This window comes from Ixodes scapularis, unplaced genomic scaffold (genome assembly GCF_016920785.2).
Source record: "Ixodes scapularis isolate PalLabHiFi unplaced genomic scaffold, ASM1692078v2 PGA_scaffold9__187_contigs__length_104089568, whole genome shotgun sequence".
Classification (NCBI taxonomy): Eukaryota; Metazoa; Arthropoda; class Arachnida; order Ixodida; family Ixodidae; genus Ixodes; species Ixodes scapularis.
This window is the reverse complement of record NW_024609884.1, coordinates 84153803-84173459: the sequence shown is the minus strand read 5'-3', so window position 1 is coordinate 84173459 and position 19657 is coordinate 84153803. Positions and strand designations below refer to the sequence as shown.

General features: G+C 42.9%; 1 protein-coding gene across 1 annotated transcript in view; it reads left to right on the top strand.

Annotated features, from left to right (window-relative positions):
• Positions 1–19657, top strand: part of LOC8042894 (nitric oxide-associated protein 1) — a 38566-nt gene that overhangs the window by 9543 nt on the left and 9366 nt on the right. Inside the window, exons 2-6 of the mRNA XM_029990878.3 lie at positions 8309–8437; positions 12746–12913; positions 13760–13899; positions 18164–18301; positions 18794–19028. Of these exons, the coding sequence (XP_029846738.1) occupies positions 8309–8437; positions 12746–12913; positions 13760–13899; positions 18164–18301; positions 18794–19028 (810 nt within the window). The remainder of the gene's footprint in view (positions 1–8308; positions 8438–12745; positions 12914–13759; positions 13900–18163; positions 18302–18793; positions 19029–19657) is intronic.

The following is a 19657-nucleotide window of genomic DNA, read 5'->3' as shown; positions in this document are numbered from 1 at the left end:
CATTAGTGAGCTAGGGGAAGGCTCTGAAATAATTATTATGGGAGCCATGGATGGCCCATATGGAGGGTCTGGATGGGTATACAGACTCAACTGTAAGCATATTACTAGAACTGGTGGAAAAGCATGATTTAGTTTTATGTAATACCATTCAGAAGTGTGACGGGCACATAACGTGGGAAACTGGCAATCTACATTCAACTATAGATTACATACTCATGTCACACAAAATATATGGTAAGTTACAAGTAATGAAAATAGATGAAGAAGGTTCCAAAAGTCTTGGTAGTGATCACAAATGTATTAAGCTGAATTTTGCCAGATAAGTAAATGCTGAGACTAGACAACATGATTCAAAGCAAACTTTCTGCAGCGACAAAGGGTTGGAAACAGTTGCTGAAAGAATAGAGGAAGCAGTTTCAGGGCAACGGTATAAAGATTGGACCTATGAGAGCCTAACTAGGGTTTTTGCTCTGGAACTAGACAAAGTTTAGAGTAAACCAAAAGGGAAGCAAGGACATAGACCAAAAAGCTGGTGGGACAAAGAAATGAAGCAAGCGATACAAAAACGTCAGGAAGCCTCTAGAGAACACAGGTATTCCAAGCGTAGTGGGGAGTCAGAAAGGAAGTAAAAAGAAAATGGGACACTTTTATAACATTTCGCCGAGAGGCATCCAGTTTGATCAATGCGAAAATTCAGAGAAAGGGTGAGGAATGGATGAGTAATGTAAGTAAGAAAGATAGAAACGCGGCCAAGAAGTTTTGGGAGCATTTGAACTCACTCGGTGAAACGATGCAAGCTAGACAGAGGTTCATACTCTCGCATAAGGGAGATCAATTACAGGGAGATGATGCGATACAATATATAGGAGCAGTGATGGAGGAGAAATTTCGGGAACGGGTACATGTGGAAGATAGGAGAACCGAAGGAAGTAGCATTCCAGCTTGTGACATCGCGGATTTTGGACAAAGAGAATGGGAAAAGGCGGAACGAAGAGTCCCTAGTGGCACGTCGACAGGCACAGTTGGTATCCCAATGAAGCTGGTGAAGAATTTGGGTCCTAAATCTAAAGCAAGTAGTGAGCACTATGATAACAAAAGGAAATATTCCAGATGAATGGAGGCTTAGTAGGATGAGTATGATATATAAGGGAAGGGGAGATAAGTCTGATATTAGGAATTATTGTCCCATAACCGTGACACCAGTTATTTACAGGTTGGTAATGCAGATTATAAAGAACAGACTGGAGGGAATGGGTAGATTGCGAGGGCGTACTGGGCGAGTTACAGAACGGGTTTCGGAAGCAAAGAAGGTTGGAGGACAATATATTTTCTCTAACACAGTGTATAGAAATAGCGCAAAAAGAAAACAGACAGCTCTGGCAGGCATTTCTGGATATCAAGGGTGCCTATGAAAATGTGAACCAAAGGAACCTGTGGGACATAGTGGAGGGTTTAAACCTAAATGAAGGACTAACAGCAATATTTAGGAACATTTACAAAGATAATAAGGTGATTATAACATGGTAAGGAAAGGCGACAAGGAAAATAGAGATAAGACGAGGTCTTAGGCAGGGGTACCCGTTATCGCCTTTGCTGTTTATGATATATCTGAGAGGATTGGAGGATAGACTAGAGAAGAGTGGGCTTGGATTCAACCTTTCGTACAGTAAGCTAGGCCAAAAAATTCAGCAATCCTTATCGGGATTGATATGTACGGATGCTATCATACTAATGGCTAACAGGACAGAGTTGCAGGAATTAATGAGCATCTGTGGTAGGGAAGGAGAGGAATTAGGTTTAGAATTTAGTAGTGAAAAATCAGCAGTCATGATTTGTAACGATGATGAAGTTTAGAGGCTGAAGATACAGAATATTACAGTTGAGAGAGCTAGTAAATACAAGTATCTAGGAGTATGGATATGTGATGGTGCAGAATATCTCAGTGAGCATGAAAAGTATATAACAGGTAAGGGCAGCAGAAATGCAGCTTTAATGAAAAATAGAGCACTTTGGAATTACAACAGGTATGAGGTGGTGAGAGAGATTTGGAAAAGGGGTCATGGTGCCTGGCTTGACTTTTGGAAACACAGTGCTATGCATGAAATTCGAAGTGCGTGCAAGACTAGAAATAAAACAGCGCGGAGTAGGTAGGCTGGCTTTGGGGGCACATTGCAAAACGCCAAACCAGGGAGTACAAGGAGACATGGGATGGGCATCATTTGAGAGCAGGGAAACGGTGAGCAAGATAGAATTTGAGGATTGGTTGAGGCAAAGATGGGGAGCAATGGGCACGACAGTTTTCAGCTATTTATACATGAGGAATATAGACACAAAGTGGAGACAGCGCACTAAGAAATTAAGAGGAAAGTTTTTGGGCTATAGTGGAGTTACGGAAGAGCAGGTCTCAGTTAAGAAGAAAGTTAAGGCCACAGAAAGAGATCGGTGGCTAGAGAAATGCAGACAAAGACTGCTCTGGAAGGCTGTAGATTAAACAAAACAGTTGTTGCCAAAGAAAGCGTTTATGACAATGGACCTTTTTCCAGTAAGCGTCTGCGCACGCGCACACCCTTTTCCCTTGCCCTTGACCGCCCTTTCGCCATTCTTGGGGGGCACTGTTTTCTTGCGACACTAATCTGTTTCCATGGGAGAAGGCGAGTCCGGTTGCCCTCCATTTGTAGTAGGCGGCGAAACCGTCATGAGGCGCTCCTTACTGGAAAAAGGTCCATTCTAGGGGAAGCTCATTGTTGTTTGAGGCGAGGACGGGTGTTCTGCGAACCAGAACATACAGAGCGAAGTACCAGGAAATGGATGCAGTGTGCACTGCTTGTGGAGAGGAGGACAAGACGACTGAGCACTTGATACTCTGCTGTAAAGGGCTTCACCTTATGCCTACTGAAGACAACATGGATTAAATAAAGTCATTGGGTTTTAGAGACAGTGAAGGAAAAGTGGATTTCAAGACAGTAGAGATTACCAAGCAAAGATTAAGTGAATGGTGGCAGAAAGCGAGAGAAAACTAGGTATTTTCTTATTAACTGATGGCAAGGGGTTTTTTATAGCCTCACTTTCTTGCAGTGCGGAGTGAATATAGTTTTCACATTTAAATATTCTAAGCTTAAATGGTAAAACAAAATGGCTAGGTGGCGTAAGCTACCGCCTGATCCAAAGGGCTCAGCCGGATTCATCCATCCATCCATCCATCCAGGAGGTCGTTTTCGTTGTTCAGCTTGCGATCCACCATAAATTTCTTGCACAGCAGCGTAATATTGGTGCTTCATATAAAAGCAAACCTATTTTACGGTGATAGAAACCTTTTAGTCGGTGCTTAGGAATGACACGGCGGAAGCATAAAAATAATTACCGGAAACAATGTTTGTTTCTATGCTGCCTACAAGGACCAAGCAGCAAAAGCGGACGACAGAGTCGAAACGACCTCTTCTTTTGAGCTTCTCGGCGTTGGCGCTACGCGGCGTTGATTTCGTTGGAGTGGCCAATATCTCTAGAATGGCATAAGGCAGAAGCATGCCTTTCCTAGCAATATATTCGGAAATGTATGAATATGTTGATAAAACAAAAATCATAGAATTAGTATTTTTGAAAAAATTTAGGTTTTAGGTGGCTTTATACCTTATTAAAAAATTCCTTCATTACATTAGAGTAAAAAAGAAAAAAAGGAGGGACTCTGCTAAACAATGGTAAGGGGTAGACAGAGATAAAATTGCACTGTTTTTTCTCGCCCCTTTTAGAAAAATGGAAAAGTTTTAACATGTTTTAACAAACAGAAACCAAGAACCTAGCAAACCAGAACATTCTCAAGATATGACTAAAGAAGGCCTCAGCATTTTCAATTTTTTCTTTTACACCCTTTCTTAAAATAAGACAGTTCTTACTAAAGGTTTAAAGTTTTGTCCTACCCCTCGTAATAATTATAATGATTCTGATTCACACAAGGGCTTAAATAAATTTGTGAAGCGTGTTAGAGTGTGCTGTTTTTTTTTCAAGACCTTTGTTTATGGAAACCATTTTTGACGCCTACCTTGTATAACTACAACAAGAACATTATAAAATATATTCGGTCTAGAAAGATGTTTTGTCTGCGTATAAAAACGGAGACCTCCCCAAAAAAATTTAACAAAGAATGACAGGAAATGCCTAAAACAACCCACTGATAACAGAGACATAATGGAACAAGTATGGTTTATAATGAGTTTTACCCAGGCTTGTACAAGATACTCACTAAAAGTATTTAAGTTAAGTTACTGAGTACCACGAAAAATAGTAACTGAGTAGACCACTAAATACTCAGATTTGTAAAGTAATTGAGTAAAGTACAAAATACTTCAAAAAATTAACTTGTTACTTTCAAGATACTCTCAAGTTACAATTTTCTCTGCAATTCATTGTCAAGCACAACCGAAGTCAGAAAAAAATTCTCCCTCCCAGCTACTATGGAATCTCCTGAAAATTTCTTAGCTAGACTTTGGCTGCCACTCAGGCTTCTAGGAGTTCCCAAGTAACTATGAATGAAACAAAAATAAAAACATCATTCAATCAACCTTTATTTACTTGTGAAAATGAAAATCAAAATGCCATTACCAAAAAGCTTTGTTCCCTCGCAGGAACAGCTGCTTTTCGAAATTCGTGTCCGATAGTCTGCCCCTGTTTTTTTTGTTTAAACACATGTCCGCCGATGCTGAATAGCCATTCGACAGACGCACTCGAAAGCACTGCGACATTGTGCCGAAGAAAGAGTTTGTGAAGAGTGGGGGGGTATATTTGCACGGAAGTGCACTGTATTACCTGGCACGAAATGTATCTGCAATGGCAGGGCGCCTAGCCAAAATAACTGGAGTTCAATATTTTCCAAGCTTTCCGCCTCTAAAGAAAATAAAAAAATAGAAAGTAACTTAAAGGTAACTTTAAAGTGAGTACAAGTTACTTGAAAAAGTATTTAAAGGGCAACTCCGGTCCATACTTTCGATTTTGGGATTATGACTGTTTTTAGCGCAGTCAGCGTCCCTGAATTGCAAGGTGTAATTTTTTTCTCATTTTTGTGCTTAGTTTAAAAGATATCGACGCCTCAAAGTTTTGTTTGGGACGCGGCCAACAAAACCGAAACTAGCCACTCGAGGTCCCGGCAACACTGGAAATCAGCCGCTATGTGAACGTGACGTCAGGATCGTTCTCTTTCAACGAGTACGCATGGCCGAGCGGCACCTACCCCTGTTGCGCTGGCCGTTTAAAGATAGGAGGTAAGCTGATTTTGTTTTAATTCTGTATACGTGGTAGTTATCCAGCATATGTAGCAAGAGTTAGTGCGTATACCCAAAAGCTAGCGACTGAAAACCCGTGAACTCGTTCGGTGCCGTACTCGACGGCCGCCGCCGTGCGTGCGCCATGCCGTACTCGTCGCTTGTATACCGAAAAGCTTGCGACTGGAAAACGAGTGAACTCGTTCGGTGCCATACTTAACGGCTGTCGCCGTGCATGTGGTCTTCCGTACTCGTCGCTAAGCTTAAATTGTCATCAGGGCTCCCGTCAATGGAGCGGTGTTGCTCTACGCCGCGCTGCCAGTGACGTACACTACTGGGGGCCCTCTCGCTTTCGCGCTGCGGGTCCAATCCCAGACACAAAGGTTTGAGGCTCTCCGGCGTGGGCCGCGGCGCCCGAACACACGTGTGCTGGGCTGTACAAGCCTGTATTTTCATTCTTTTTTCCTCGGGCGCGTAAAAGCCGAAGTCCAAAGTCCACTCATCGAACAGCGTTCACCCACAATTTCTCCGATTTCCGGTCCGTTAGAAATTTGTGAAAAAGCACCTCCGGATTACGGAGCGGGTTGTTTGAGCAGCCCACAGCGCTACAAGTTGTACTCGGCATCTTTCGAGGAACAGCTGGGCAGTCTTGGGCGCACCGAGTTGCTCGCTAAAACGAGTCTTGGAGCCCTCGCACGCAAATAAACAAACGGCTATACCGAAGCTACACTGGCTACAGATAAAAACAGCGGCTAAACACGCCAATCACAAGCCGAAGTGGCGGTGGTAGCGGCCCAAAGAAGAGCACTCCGCGCAACGCCCGGGCCGGAGTAAAAAAAGAGAACGATACTGACGTCACGGCCCAATGTTGCTTTAGCGATCGGCAACCCGCTGACCGCCCGCTAAGGCGCAGCGGCTCACTGCTGGTCGCATTTTTATCATCGGCATTAGTTGAGAATGCGGCGTCCCCCGGACGTAATTTTTCGGCTGGGGTCGTATTTTGTGTCACCACAGCGATACCAGTAATTTAAGTTAGAGTACTAAATACTGACGTTCGAAAGTATTTGCAATAGTGTTCTTTACTGTCATGGCTATGAGCGTTTTTGTGCACCACAGTTGGCACCTTCACATATCCCATTTTTGTATATTGTATATGTTAGAGTTACGCCAACATAAGATGACAGCACTGATGCCGATTCAATCTCGGTAAGTTTACTTTGCTATGCCGAACCATCTTAAAAATAAATGCTGAGCAAAAAAAGAAAATCATTAATCAATCGTCACACAGAACCTAACTTCCCTGCTGTAACTGAGGGGCAAATTCAACTCCACCTTCTCCAAATCACCACTGTACTCGGTTGTTTAGGAAATTAGACTTCGGAGCGAAAAAAAATATGCCCTTACTTACAGGGGTGCTCTAGAAGGAAGAGCAATATTCTTCCTTGCACACATAACAAGAAATGAGTGTAGAATGAATCTAAAAGAACAAAGTTCTAAGATATTCATCTAATATAGCTTTTGGAGCCAGTTATTGTACTTTTTAATAAAAAGGGCATACAGGTGAGGGTGCTCTCTTGTGAATAAGACTTTGGTGATCACAGTGAGAAACTGTGAAAGTGCAGCACTATAATGCAGCCAAGATGGGGGTGGAGTATTTTATATAAATGCCTGCTCGTTTCTTTTGGGGACTGCACTTGGTTTCCATTACTGACCGCCACTCAAACAAGATCTCACCAAATGGTTTGAGCACATATAGCAGAGCATGGATTTTTAAAAAAAAATTTGTGGTGTATGGAATTTAGACAAACTATTTAATTTCCATTCATTGTGTTGACTGATTGGACAATCCAATTGACTGTGTTACTAATCATATTTAGCTTTTAAATAAACAGAGAATAAACCGTTTGTATATTTTATTCTTTTTGGTGAAACAGCTTTCTCGCAACCCATTTCACAATGTTTGTCAAGTACCGACATACACTGCTTTCTCAAATCTTGTTACAGAAGTGATAAAAAACTAGACTCCTGAAAAATACAGAATGAAACTAATCTTATGTTGATTCTGGCACCCATATTTTTCCCCTCGAGTGCGTTCCCACCCAAACAGAGGGTGTTAAAGGGGTTAGGACACGTCAAAAATAAAATGTGAGATGATAACTACACCGCTAGGACCCATTGTATGTTAATTTTTTTGTTGCAAATGGCGCAATAGTTCTGTTGATAAATATATTTATATGCAGGACCGTTCAATCCACCCCATTCAGGAAAGCCGTCATGGTTGGTGGTTTGGCGACGTCATTCGCCCAGTGCGCATCGTCCCCTTGCATGCACTCGCAGACCTTACTCTCGGCGTCTTACGCTTCAGCTTTCTCGTTTACCTTCTGTGTTTTGAGCATGCGGTTTCGAGACGATGACGTCTACGGCATCGCTCGCTTTGTCGAAGTCTTGGACACTCATCGCAGCTGCAATGAGAGGTATTGCTTTCAGAGATGTTGGAAGCTGGTCGTTTTGACTTATGGCGACCAGCTCCAGTGACGAGGTGGTCACAGACAAACTCACTGTCGAGACCTCTTACCTGCATGCAGGGTGGAAGGGCAAGGGGGCGAAAGCAAGAGTACCGGAATATCGTGAGAGTGTATGATCGGCCTAGAATGAGGGCATTCAACAAAATATCATGCTCACATGGTTTATGGGCACCATGGTGTGACTAACTTGGGCACTGTTGCCTGTTCGCCACATGAAAACAATCATTTGTAAATTAATTATTGCAATTGCTAGAGCTCTAAAAATCATGAAACATGAGCATTTCATTTCAAGAATAATCTACCCATTTAATTTTCGTGTTCTAATCCCTTTAGCAGCCTATGCTTCAGGTTTTTACATCAGGTGTCCAACATATCGTTCGTAATGTAATTCTTTGGCACTTTGCAACAAATGTGCAGTGGAACCACAAAACACGGACAATAGCAACTATGTAGGAAGCAAAGCTGGGACAGCCATATATGTCAGTCACCTCTTTGCATTTGAATTGAAAAGACTGGGAATGTTTTTTGCAGGTGATATCTACCTGATTGGCTGCACCAATGTGGGCAAGTCAACACTATTCAATGCTTTGCTTCAATCAGACCTGTGCCAAGAGAATGCCTCGGATCTGATTCAGCGAGCTACCACGTCAGTCTGGCCTGGTGAGTCGGGCCCATTAGTGGCTAAGTGGGTACAAAATGATCTTGCGAAACTAGGTAATATGCAGTGGGGTAGCATGAAAAAAAAAATATGTGGGATGCCCATTATTTTGAAGTCACATTTTCTGCTCCACTTGCTGTCACGGCACTTGCAAGTTCTGATACAGAGTGAAGTAACTATTCCATGTGGTACTAGCACTTGTTTGTGTGCGTGAAGTTTCAGTAATACAACTTCCAAAGCTGCATGTCACAATGTGTATATGGGCTGTTCATTTTGGTGAGGAGGATCTATGCAGGCTGTGTACGGGTGTAACTTCAGCAGGAAGGGAGCACACTCAATGACAACTCTGGAAATATGTTTACTTTTTTCTTGTTTGTTTATTAAAGACACCAGGATACAATGATAAAGGGTTTAATGGCGAAAAATCTGCTAATGCCGCAAGTGGTCACGAGAAGGGCAGCTTGCACTGAGTACCGCATTGCGGATTCGGCATGCAGCTCAATAAGCACGCACCTCTCTGAAGAGTCAATTGTGGATTGTATCATGTGAGCAGTTAGCAGTTCAGATAATCGAAGTATATTTTTGCTTTAGGTATGACTGCAATTTTATTTATACATTGATGAAGGGCCTTTGACACCAAAAACATAACTATTTGCATTGTTGTATTGCTTGTTTTTACATGTTTTTTCAATGACAATCGATCCTTTGAAATAATTAAACTCCTGGATGTAGTCACTGGGAAGCAAGCAAGCTTCAGCAGCCCTCCCACTCGATTGAAATCTATGGGCTCATAGCTTTTTCAGATAAATCCGAATTGACGGAAATTTTACGGGCTAGTGCAGGGGTGGCCAAACTACGGCTCGTGAGCCGCATGCGCGATTTCAAGTACGGCTCGCGGCTCCCTACTAAGTGTGCCCCTCTTCCTCCTCTGTGCCCCCAAAGCAAAAAAGATTCTAGAATAAAAAAAAAAAAAGAATGAAAAAGTTTACAGTCTTGGCAGTTTTGTACTACACTACGTACATACAGCTGGACTACTTCTTGACACATGGATGTGTCCAGTGACCTTGTTTCCATTATTGTTCCGGAAATAATTTTGAATCGTATACCCGTAACGGGCATCAGCGGAAGTGACTGGCTAGCGAACCATGCATTCATTTTTGCTTGGCGGTTGAAGAAATGTTCTGCTGCCTCGTGTTATTTGTTGTAGTCGACAGTCATACTGGTCCCATTTGAATAATTATACTTATCCTTTTTTTTTCCATGTGGCTCTTTGAATTTTTGTAGTTTTGTCTGCGGCTCTAACCCCATGTCACTCTGGCCACCCCTGGGCTAGTGTTTTTGGAATTTATCCGAAAACACGAAACTCTTAACTATCGGGCATGAATGAAACACAAACTGCCGATCGTGTGGCCCCTCAATACATACATGCTGCACTACCTGGAGGCCACTGGGAGCTGCTCAAACTGTGGAGGGGAACGCGAATCTGTGAGGATGTGCACATCGGAGTAAACGCGCACCCTCGCAGCCTCACTCTTCGCTCTGCAGTTTTATCAGTTCCCAGGGGCTTCCAGGTAGTGTGTCGAAGGTCCCGCATTTTGCGTTTCATGCGTGCCCAATAGCATCCGGTATGTGTTTCGGTATAGTCTGCACTCACAGATTGAATGAGGCATAAAGTGTTGAGTAAACCTTTTGGAGCAGTTTTGGTCTAAAAGACTCGCCTACCAAGAAAACATATACAGAAGGGATTTGCCATCTTCATCCTTGCATAACTTGGTGCTTGGCACTTGGGATCAGAGAGTGTCCTCTGCATTTATCTTGTACCATTGAGCTCTGTTTTTGTAGATCATGCTCTTGAAGTATCAGAAGTCAGTGAGATTGGCTTTACGCAAGTAAGTCCTGAGTCCCAGACTTGTATGGTACTCATTGCAAGTAATCAAATTACTTGTAATTGATTGCTTTTTGGAGCAATTTGCTAATTATTTTAATATTTTTTATTAGGTAGTAATCACGAGGGTAATTTGATTACTTTTAGAAGTAATAACCTTACTTGTAACCATTAGTACCCCCCCCCCTTGGTTTCCAAGTTTATGACTACTTGCGAAGTAAAACTGCTGCGATATGACCACGTTATCAGCTTCTAAATCTCGCGAACAACAAAGAATGAAACAATTGTTACCGAGCTGTGTGAAAGAAGGTCAGGCTCTTTGTCTGGCCAGTTTATATGGCGGTCTGTTGGGTTTTAAGCTGGCAGTGTGAAGTCTGACTTGTCGAGAAAAGCCTTTTAGTACATAGGTTGATGGTTAATGTAGCATTTGCATCTTTATTCACACTTCAAACTGTTCTTGCCTCCCTTAAAAAAAAAAAAAAAAAAAAAAAAAAACACCTTAATTAGGCTGAAAGCACCTCTACACTCTGGAGCCCCCCCAGATATCCAATACTAAATGATGTCACAGCTAAGGTGTGATAGTAAACGTTTGGCATTCCACAAGAATGCACAATTTTCTGAATTCAAGTTTTGAGTGCTTTTCTGTGCAAATTAGGTGGGCGTGGAACAATCGAGTGCGAACGTTCCTTCAGGCGACGAAGCTATACTCCGTCTCGCTAAAACCATGCAGTACAGCCAAAGCTACAGGGGAGAGAGCGTATGCCAACCTGTTTAAGAGGAGGGAAGGAGGAAGGGGGGAATTTCAGCCCCCCCCCCCCCCTCTCCCATTCCTCCCTTCCCTCCTCTTGAACAGGTCAGGGTGCACTCCCCCGTAGCTTTGGCTGTACTGCACGGTTTTAGTGAGACAGAGTATATATCCTGTTTGCTCCCTTTAGCTACTTGTGACAGATAGAGCTCCCAAAACCTTTTTTCCCATTGTGGCTTATCTTTCGCCCCCAAGTTCATACGAATTGGCTTTTCCCCTTTCTAATGGCACCCTTTGTGTCCACAAGTTTCCTACCACGGAATTCTCGAAACTAAAAGCCTCCGACAGGGGAACGGTCTACCAAAAATGGTGGATTGAAAAGATGAGCAGTTTGTCATCCGGTGCCTGTTTTCAAACTGGCAGAAATGTCTTCCATTTTGAAAATCTGAAGTAATAGGAAGGGTGATGGTTAGTTTTTCAAGTAATGTCCAATTACTTTTCCTCTGAAGTAATCAAGTGATAAATTGAATACTTTTTTAACCAAGTGTAATTGTAGTTGTAATTGATTACTTTTTTGAGTAACATGTACAAGACTGGTGCTGACAGTGTACTGATATAAGGGATACTTTCTTTTTGCTTTGATCAGTTTTTTGAACTGTCATGTAATGTTTTGTAGTATTGGTGTTATGTAACTATCTTGAGCTGTTGCACTTTAGGGGGCAGACACCTTGTAAGGCACCACACCTTTATTTCTGCTCCCTACGCGATAAACCCTAAAAAAAAAGAATATTTGAAAGACGTGGAATCATCACGTAATGCTGGAGGGCCATTGTTCAGCCCTGTGCCGTTTGACAGCAGGGTTCGCACGGGTCCTTGAAAGCCCTGAAAATCCTTGAATTTGAAAGTGGCAATTCTCAGACCTTGAAAACCCTGGGAGTGCTTAAAAACCCTAAAATTTCCTCATAATAGCCTTTTTTTTTTTCAGTAATTACTTTTTGTTACAATAATAACATATCATTATTATTCTTACATTTCTGTTAACATAAATTTTGAAATTCTACCCAGGAAGTTTTCTTATATGGCATATTTAGACACATTTATCAGATGCCCGTTAAGCGCCGAGCTACAATGGTCGCTGATCTGACAGCTTCAGTGAATCACTTCGCTGAGAAAGCAGAGGCAACAGGTGGCATCACCTACATTGTCAAGTCGAACAGCCTAAGGAAAACGGTTAAAACCAAAATGCAAGAACTTCTAACCATCAAGCAGGAAGTCAAGGAAAAGCTGGAGTAGCTCTACTGAACCCTTCACTAGCATCTCTTTTTGGCCATTGTGCCTTTTCCTAGGAATCGTGCAAGGAAGAATTTTTGCAGTTCCTTTCAAAAAGTTGTTACATTATTTGTTCACTAAATAGAGTATTGGAAGGGGTACTTGAAAGTATCCTTACAGGCCCTTAAAAGTCCTTGAAAATCCTTGAATTTTTTCCTTTGAAGCCTGTACGAACCCTGGACAAGGGCTGATGTAAAACACACGAAAAGTGTATTTTGGAAGGTACGACAGGAGATTGAAGTGTTGCTAGCCCTTGCACGTCGTTTTATTGTCCCCTCATGTCGCGGACTAGCGGTGCTTTTCCGACAGTCCGAGTGGTCAGTTGGAGACGTTTGCTTGTGTGTGCTCCAGGCACCACTCTGAACCTGCTCAAGTTCCCCGTCATGCGGCCTTCCGGCTGGCGCCTGCACCTGCGCCTCAAGCGGCTGGCCAGGGACGGAGCCTTGCTGCAACAGGAGCTGGCCCATCGCAGGCAGATGTACCAGACGACCAAGAAGCCCCAATATGCCACGCTCATTGGCAAGTTGGCTCATCACTCTCGTTTGCTTTCTGCGACCCTGCAGAGGTTCAGCCAGGGCCAATGAATAAGCTATGCTTGGAGTGTTGGTGCTGCATTCCTTGCCTGCCTCGTGGGCACCGTATGCAAAGCACAATTGGCTATAGACTAGAAAATACGACGCTCTGGACTTTAGATATGGTGTCGTTTTGCTCTGTTGCGGGACTATTCAAACATTTCTGGAGGATGGAAAAGCGTTTTCTGCAATTCCTGGTACGCCTCTGGTAACTGGAAACAATGATTTTGGAGCACCAAGATGGCTGAAGTGTTGTTAGTCTGGAGTGTGACTTATTCAGTGTCTCTCGGTCCAAAAAGTGACCCGGGGTTGTTTTCAAGATCATGGCAGATCGTGCTTCGCACCTGTTGGCGCGTCGTCAACCCGTGCCATTTCTGGCTGTTTTTTTTTTAGTTCACACGTGGAAGTTTGCTCATTGCGTCGTGACGTTTTGTGTCATGCAGCACCTGTGCTGCATTAAATAGAACCTTCTGGGCTGCCTAGGAGCGATTTTCTTCAGGGTGCAAGCCGACCTGTGTTGTAGAGCCGAGACAATTTCTGCCAAGCACCCTTGATAAAGGCGTGCTCTCTGTTTGTGTAAAAATAAAAACAATGCTTCTTTGTAGCTGGAGTAATGCATATAGTTATTCTGTAATGAATTACAGCTTATCGAATTTATAAATCTGGAACATGGTGTTCTTCCAAAATCAACTTTCGTTGCTTGTGCTGAAAATAGTTGGTATGTTCCTAGCTCTGCTAACTGTCATTTGGAAATTTGTGAAGTCACCTTCATAGTAAGGCATTTAAACTGCAGGGAGGATTGGCATGACATTCAAGGCCAAGAATTCAGACTCTGAAACGGTTGCATTTCGCAAGCCCTACAACTCCGAGACCTCCATCTTCAAGCGGTCTCACTTTTGCTACGACACACCGGGTGCTGTCTACAGAGATCAGGTATGTGCAACAAACGTTCTGGTGTCGGTTTCAGCCTTCATATTGTTGTAACGAAACATTGGATTTCCTGCTAACATGGAGTTAACCCGTGGAGACAAACTGCAACATGCTATGATCTGCTGTTGCTTTTTTCTGGTGGTTTTGGTGCGTGAACAATCTTTTCATACGCTTATTAATTTGGATATGAGTTCTGTATAGCGTCATTAGGTGACAAATGTTTTATGCAGTAAAACGTGGCTAATTCTAATCTCACAGGAGTGACAAAAATGTCTGAGTTATCGAAAAGTCGGAGTGTAGATTGAGCGAAGAAAACTATACAAAATATTCCTTCTGGGACTTACCTTTATTTTGTAATAAGCCGTGTCAGGGTTGCCTGCTTTTCTGATGAAATTTGTGCAGTGATGACAAGTTTTCTGAACTTGGTCAAATTCTCTATCATGCGTGTAATGTTAAGGTTTCTTTGCAAATTTGTGACACAGCAAAGGCTTCTGCGGCTTCTCTTACAGTGTGTCACAACAATGTGTACACACAATGGGCTGTCCTCATCTGAAGTATGAAACATTCCTGTCTGGCTGATGACTGATGCTCCTTATCAGTCAGCAGACATGGGACAGCCAGCAAGTTGCATTATGACGAGGCATGGGGCACGACAGCATGAAATACATGTGAAAGAGAACAGAAAAAGGGCAACCCCTCGTAGCTCTTCGGAACTGCTGCTTCTCTATTTCCAGGTGATCGCAGACAAGTAAGCCAATTGCGAGGATTATCTGGAACTTTGGTTGTGTGCCTATTGTGGATCATTCCTAATAAAATCTTTTCTGCTGTTCCTCACACCCACAAAGAAAAGTGATTTTAAACAGTGCCGAAAAATGCCTGGCAGGTTCGCCTTTATGAACAGATATATTAAGGTTTAAACAAAGTTTATTTCTGGTAGAAAAGTTTTCAGGTTGTCAAGAGCAGAGGGGAAGAGAACACTGAATTTGACGACTATGACACAACGCAGACATCAGGAAAAGAACCCCCAATCTTTAAGGAAGGATGTGGGCCCCAGGAAACAGACTTTTTTTTTTATTTTTAGAGATATCACAATGAAATTCTCAGGGTATGTTCATAACACCATCACAAGAGTAACTGCAAAGTTTCATGGTCCTGTACTTGCTAGGTGTCAAGTTATGGGGTGTTCATAATTGTTCATGTGCTTCTGTTGCTACATGAAATGTTCTTGGTTTAGCGCTAGTAACCTCCGGGCATTTCTTCTCGAGCTGTGCCTCCAGCTGTCTCCTCTCCGTCCCATTGACTTTCCCTCTCAGGTCGGCCTGTGTCCGCAGAGAATGGGGAATGACGGGCTGTGGCCGGTCACTTGTTAATTTTCCCGCTAAATTTAGCAGGTAAACTTAATTTATGTGTAGGTCATGTGACGTCAATATTCCCGCTAAAACTAGCGGGGAAACTGTAGTGTCACAGGCCTAGGCTTCACGAAGATGCGGCTTTACAAAATCGGGAGCAACTAGCAAAAGAATGTTTTACGTTAAAATGATGGAAGGATGGATGTTAGTGGCTATACCCATTATATTGGGCGGTATCTTGCACCACTATACATGGCAGCTGACGATAATGATTCATGCTCCGGCACTTTGTTTTGGTTGCACACTAGCGTCGTCTCTACCTCGGTTAGTTTCTATCACCATCATGGCACTCACTGTGCCTTGTAACCCTTTGAAACTCTGCATTTGCACTTTATGCCAGCACGTTCGCTGTAACAAAGCATAATGATCAGCACCGTGAGGACCCTTCAAATGCATTGCGGTGACCTGGTCTGGGAAATGGTGGAGGTTTTTGGGGCTAGTTTGAATTAACCACTTCACATTAAACCTCCACCAAACTAACAAGCTTTTGACTTGATAGGCAGTTTGAATTACCCAAATTTCCAAATTAATGAGGGTCGAACAAATATAACCTTTCTTTTTTTTTTAAAGTACAGTCAAACCCATTTATAGCAAACAGCAGGAAACGCTATGATCAGTTCGATATAGCAAGTAGTTCAATATAGCAAAAAACATTTACAACAAACTTCGACGATGAGTTTGTTGTAAGGCGAGAGCCTCTCTTTCTCATCTCTTGACTTCCGCCTTGTAACAACGCGCTAGAAAGATTTTTTTTCTCTTGCTCGCATGCAGAGTTTATTTTAGCTCGTCTCTCTTTCTGAATCGCTTCTCTTCGTGGGCAAACGCTTTGGGATGAATTTTTTTGTCTTTTTTTGCGTGTATGCAGAGTGTATTTTTTAGCTTTTTCCCCTTCTGCATTGCTTCTCTTCGCTCAACTTTGTTCGCAACTTGAGCTTTTTGAATTTTCTTTCTTTCCTGCTTCTTTTTTTGGGGAAGGGACAGGCTAGAAGACGATTGTTTGCGCATTTTGGAAGCCTTCCCGGGGAAAAAGTTTGATATAGCCAATATGTTTTTCGTTATAAAACATACTTTTTACATCCATTTTTATTTAAATGTTCCGCGAGTTCGATATCGACAATAATTCGCTGTATGTGGGCTCGTTCTAAACGGGTTTCACTGTAGTTGTAGTCAGTTTACAAAATTAAATCTTTAATATGTCATTGCTTTTAGAAGCAGTACCTCAAAAGCCTCTACCAGCATTGCAAGCTTACTCAACTTTGTTTTTGTTTATACTGCTTAGAGTAGGACAATTTTTTAATACGAGCAACTTGAAATAAAAATACAGTTTGCTCCATTAGTATTTTAATTAATGAGTGTCTAAAGGACCTGTGATAGCGGTGTTTTAAACTTAGCACACCTTTTCTTTCGAGTATACTTGGAATAAGCTTTAAGGCGAGCTTGTTACAGAACATGAAAACAGCAGAAGCTGTTAGCCTCATGCTGGAAGCCAATGTTTTACTATGGGACTTGTCTTCTTCACAGCCCCCGGGAAGCTTGGGAGTTCTTGTAGCAGAGACCTAGAATGCTTCTCTGACTGCTGTGTTGACTGCATCCTTATTTATGATCCCTCAATTTCTGCCTGATGACTTTATCGAAGTGTCATGCAGTTGCCTGTTGTGATTCTGGTGGTGGAGGTGTATGCGGAAGACGCCCCTTCTGCTACAGCTTGTTCTGCGGCCAGACAGGCGACGGTAGCTAAAGCAGACATGAAATGGGACACCACGACGACAGTGCCCCTTGCGTCCGCTTGCCTTATTCTTAGGATTCCGTGTTTTCGGAGTTTATTTCTCGTGAAATTCAGAGGGCGTTTTTCGGACTTTATTTTTCGCTGGAAATTCGGGGTTTATGAGAATTTTTTTTTCTTAGATTCCCAATCCTTTGAAATTTGGACTTTATTTTACTGCGTAAGGTAAAACAAAATGCAAAAACAAAATAAATGAGGTCCAGGTACCATCACCCGTTGTCCCGAAGGAACCTCGACGTGCTAAAAGGCTAACCCCTCTTTTCAGTAGTTCTAGATTTTAAAGAAACTGAAGTGAAATCTCCTCAGGACCACTGACCTTCTGCTCTTATAAAGTTTAGTTGTAAAAGTCCACTTTTTTTGCTGTTTATTTTGTCGCTGTGACTCGAATTGACAGAAAATTTACCGGCGAGCGTTTTCCGGATTTTTTTTCGGATTTATCCGAAAACACGGAACCCTACTTATTCTCCAGCTCTTCTACAGGTGTCTTCCCCAAAAAATTTACGGGGTGTCTTTCACTGCAAAATTAAACCATGCATCGCCTAACACTCATTCTCTGCCCAAATTTAGCGTTAGTGGTTTGAACCAGGTGCCAAAGTTTTAGAACAAACCATTTTCTTATACAAAAGTTAAACGTGATTTTCTCACAATTTCAATGGGGAAATGGCGGCTGACGGAGCTGTCGAACTCGTGAAGCTGAATGGCGCCAGTTACAGAAAACTAATGTCTTTGAATTTTGAATAGTTTCTCCAAGCCTCTCACTACTGCACCACGCTTAACCAAAAACCCAGCTGAACTTGTGAAGGTAGTTCCCAAACTTCCACTTGTTCATTTCTAAGCTCAGTTAATTTTAATATAACTATAATTATGGGCTGTAGCCTCAAAGTCCAATACCTACATTGAGATAGCATGTAAAGGACACATTTTACATCAAATTAAACCTATAGAGGTGCCCAGCTAGACTAAATCGAAGGAATTTATAAACCGTTTTGCTATTTGCAAATATCCTTTCTTCATTTTTAGTAGTCGAGAAATTCTGCGCTAGAGAAGCGGACAAAGGTTTCTTTGTCCTTCGCAGATCTTGGACATCCTGACATTGGAGGAGCTGCTCAAGGTGCTGCCAAAAGAGATAATCACTCCGAGAACTGTGCTGCTGAGGCTGAACCAGACGCTTTACCTGTCTGGTCTTGCGAGGGTAGACCTACTCCAAGTGCCCGTAAGTTCCTCACCGTCCGAGCACATGTAATGTTTCGACGCACTCATACTTAGACGGTGGTCACGGGTGGTGTACTTGCGCCGCAGCATGGTCCTCGTATCAGGTCTGGAAATGTTTTGTCACGCCATGGGAGAGCTTTCCCCTTCCCCAATGCTGAGAATGGGCAGCATTGGGGGGGAGGGGGGACCATGCTTGCATCACACAGTCGCTGAGCATTCCGGAAGTCTTTGCGGTTTTCCAGCATTCGAGAAGACAGCATCGACAGCTGTGGGATTAAAATAAACTTTGTGCATGATTTCGAAGGTTCATGCATATGTCCACCCAGTCTCCACAATGGAGTACAAAAGTCCCAAAAATGAATGGGGGCACTGGAAAGGCAGCATACAATAATTTGTATTGTGCTTCCCAAGCCGAAGCCCATTGACTCCTAAATCTCATTTTCTGGAAGTCGCAACCAAACGAGACGGTGAAAGGTGTCTGGCATTCTTTCAGCGGTCAAGGCACATCTATGCGACAGTGTTTGCGTCGCCTCAACTGCCGATCCATATAGTGGACACGCCCGACGCGGAGGAGTTCTATCGCTCCCACCTGGGCACGGAGATGCTGGGGGTTCCCTTGGGCTCGGCCAAGCGGCTGGTCGACTTTCCCGTCCTCGAAGGCAAGGAGCTCACCTACGTGGGCCAGGGCTGGAAGTCGAGCTGCGGAGACGTGGTTCTCTCGTCTGCCGGTGAGTTGAAATGCCGGTGCGCTGGTAGTGCTCGTGGGCACATTCGGAAACTTATCGACACTGAATTCCCCTTAAAAAAAAACATTCTTTGAAGTGCCTGGATAGTTCTTATGGGTCACAAAATAAACTCTCCCTGAAAAAAAAAAAAAAAAAAAAAAAGCGCAATATTTATGTTGCGAGGCTCATTTTGAGTTTGGAGCAGTTCCCATGTAAGCACTTAAAAAGGATGGTATTTTCGAGTTCAGTGTCTCTAAGGTGGCCGAGTATGTTAGTGGCACTGCAGCCGGTGGCGTGTGCAGGAAAAGCTCGTGCTGTGGAACCCAGGGATTCTGGATTCCATTCCCACTCCTGCCCATTCAAATTTAAGCTTATCTCTCTCGAAAAACATTTGTAGGATGTGTTACGTGAGGATGGGGTAAAAAAATCAAATGTTACGAGAACAAGCTTTGTTTGCAACCTATTTTAGACAGTAGCATCGAGTACCGTACTTACTCGCACAAATTCCACGCGCCTTTTATTTTTAACTTCGAGCATCAGAAAAAAATTGTGCATATTATGCAAACAAAAAGAAAAAGAAAACGTTTTTTAAAAAATATTTTGCGCACTCCACACCGTTTTGTGACAGCTTG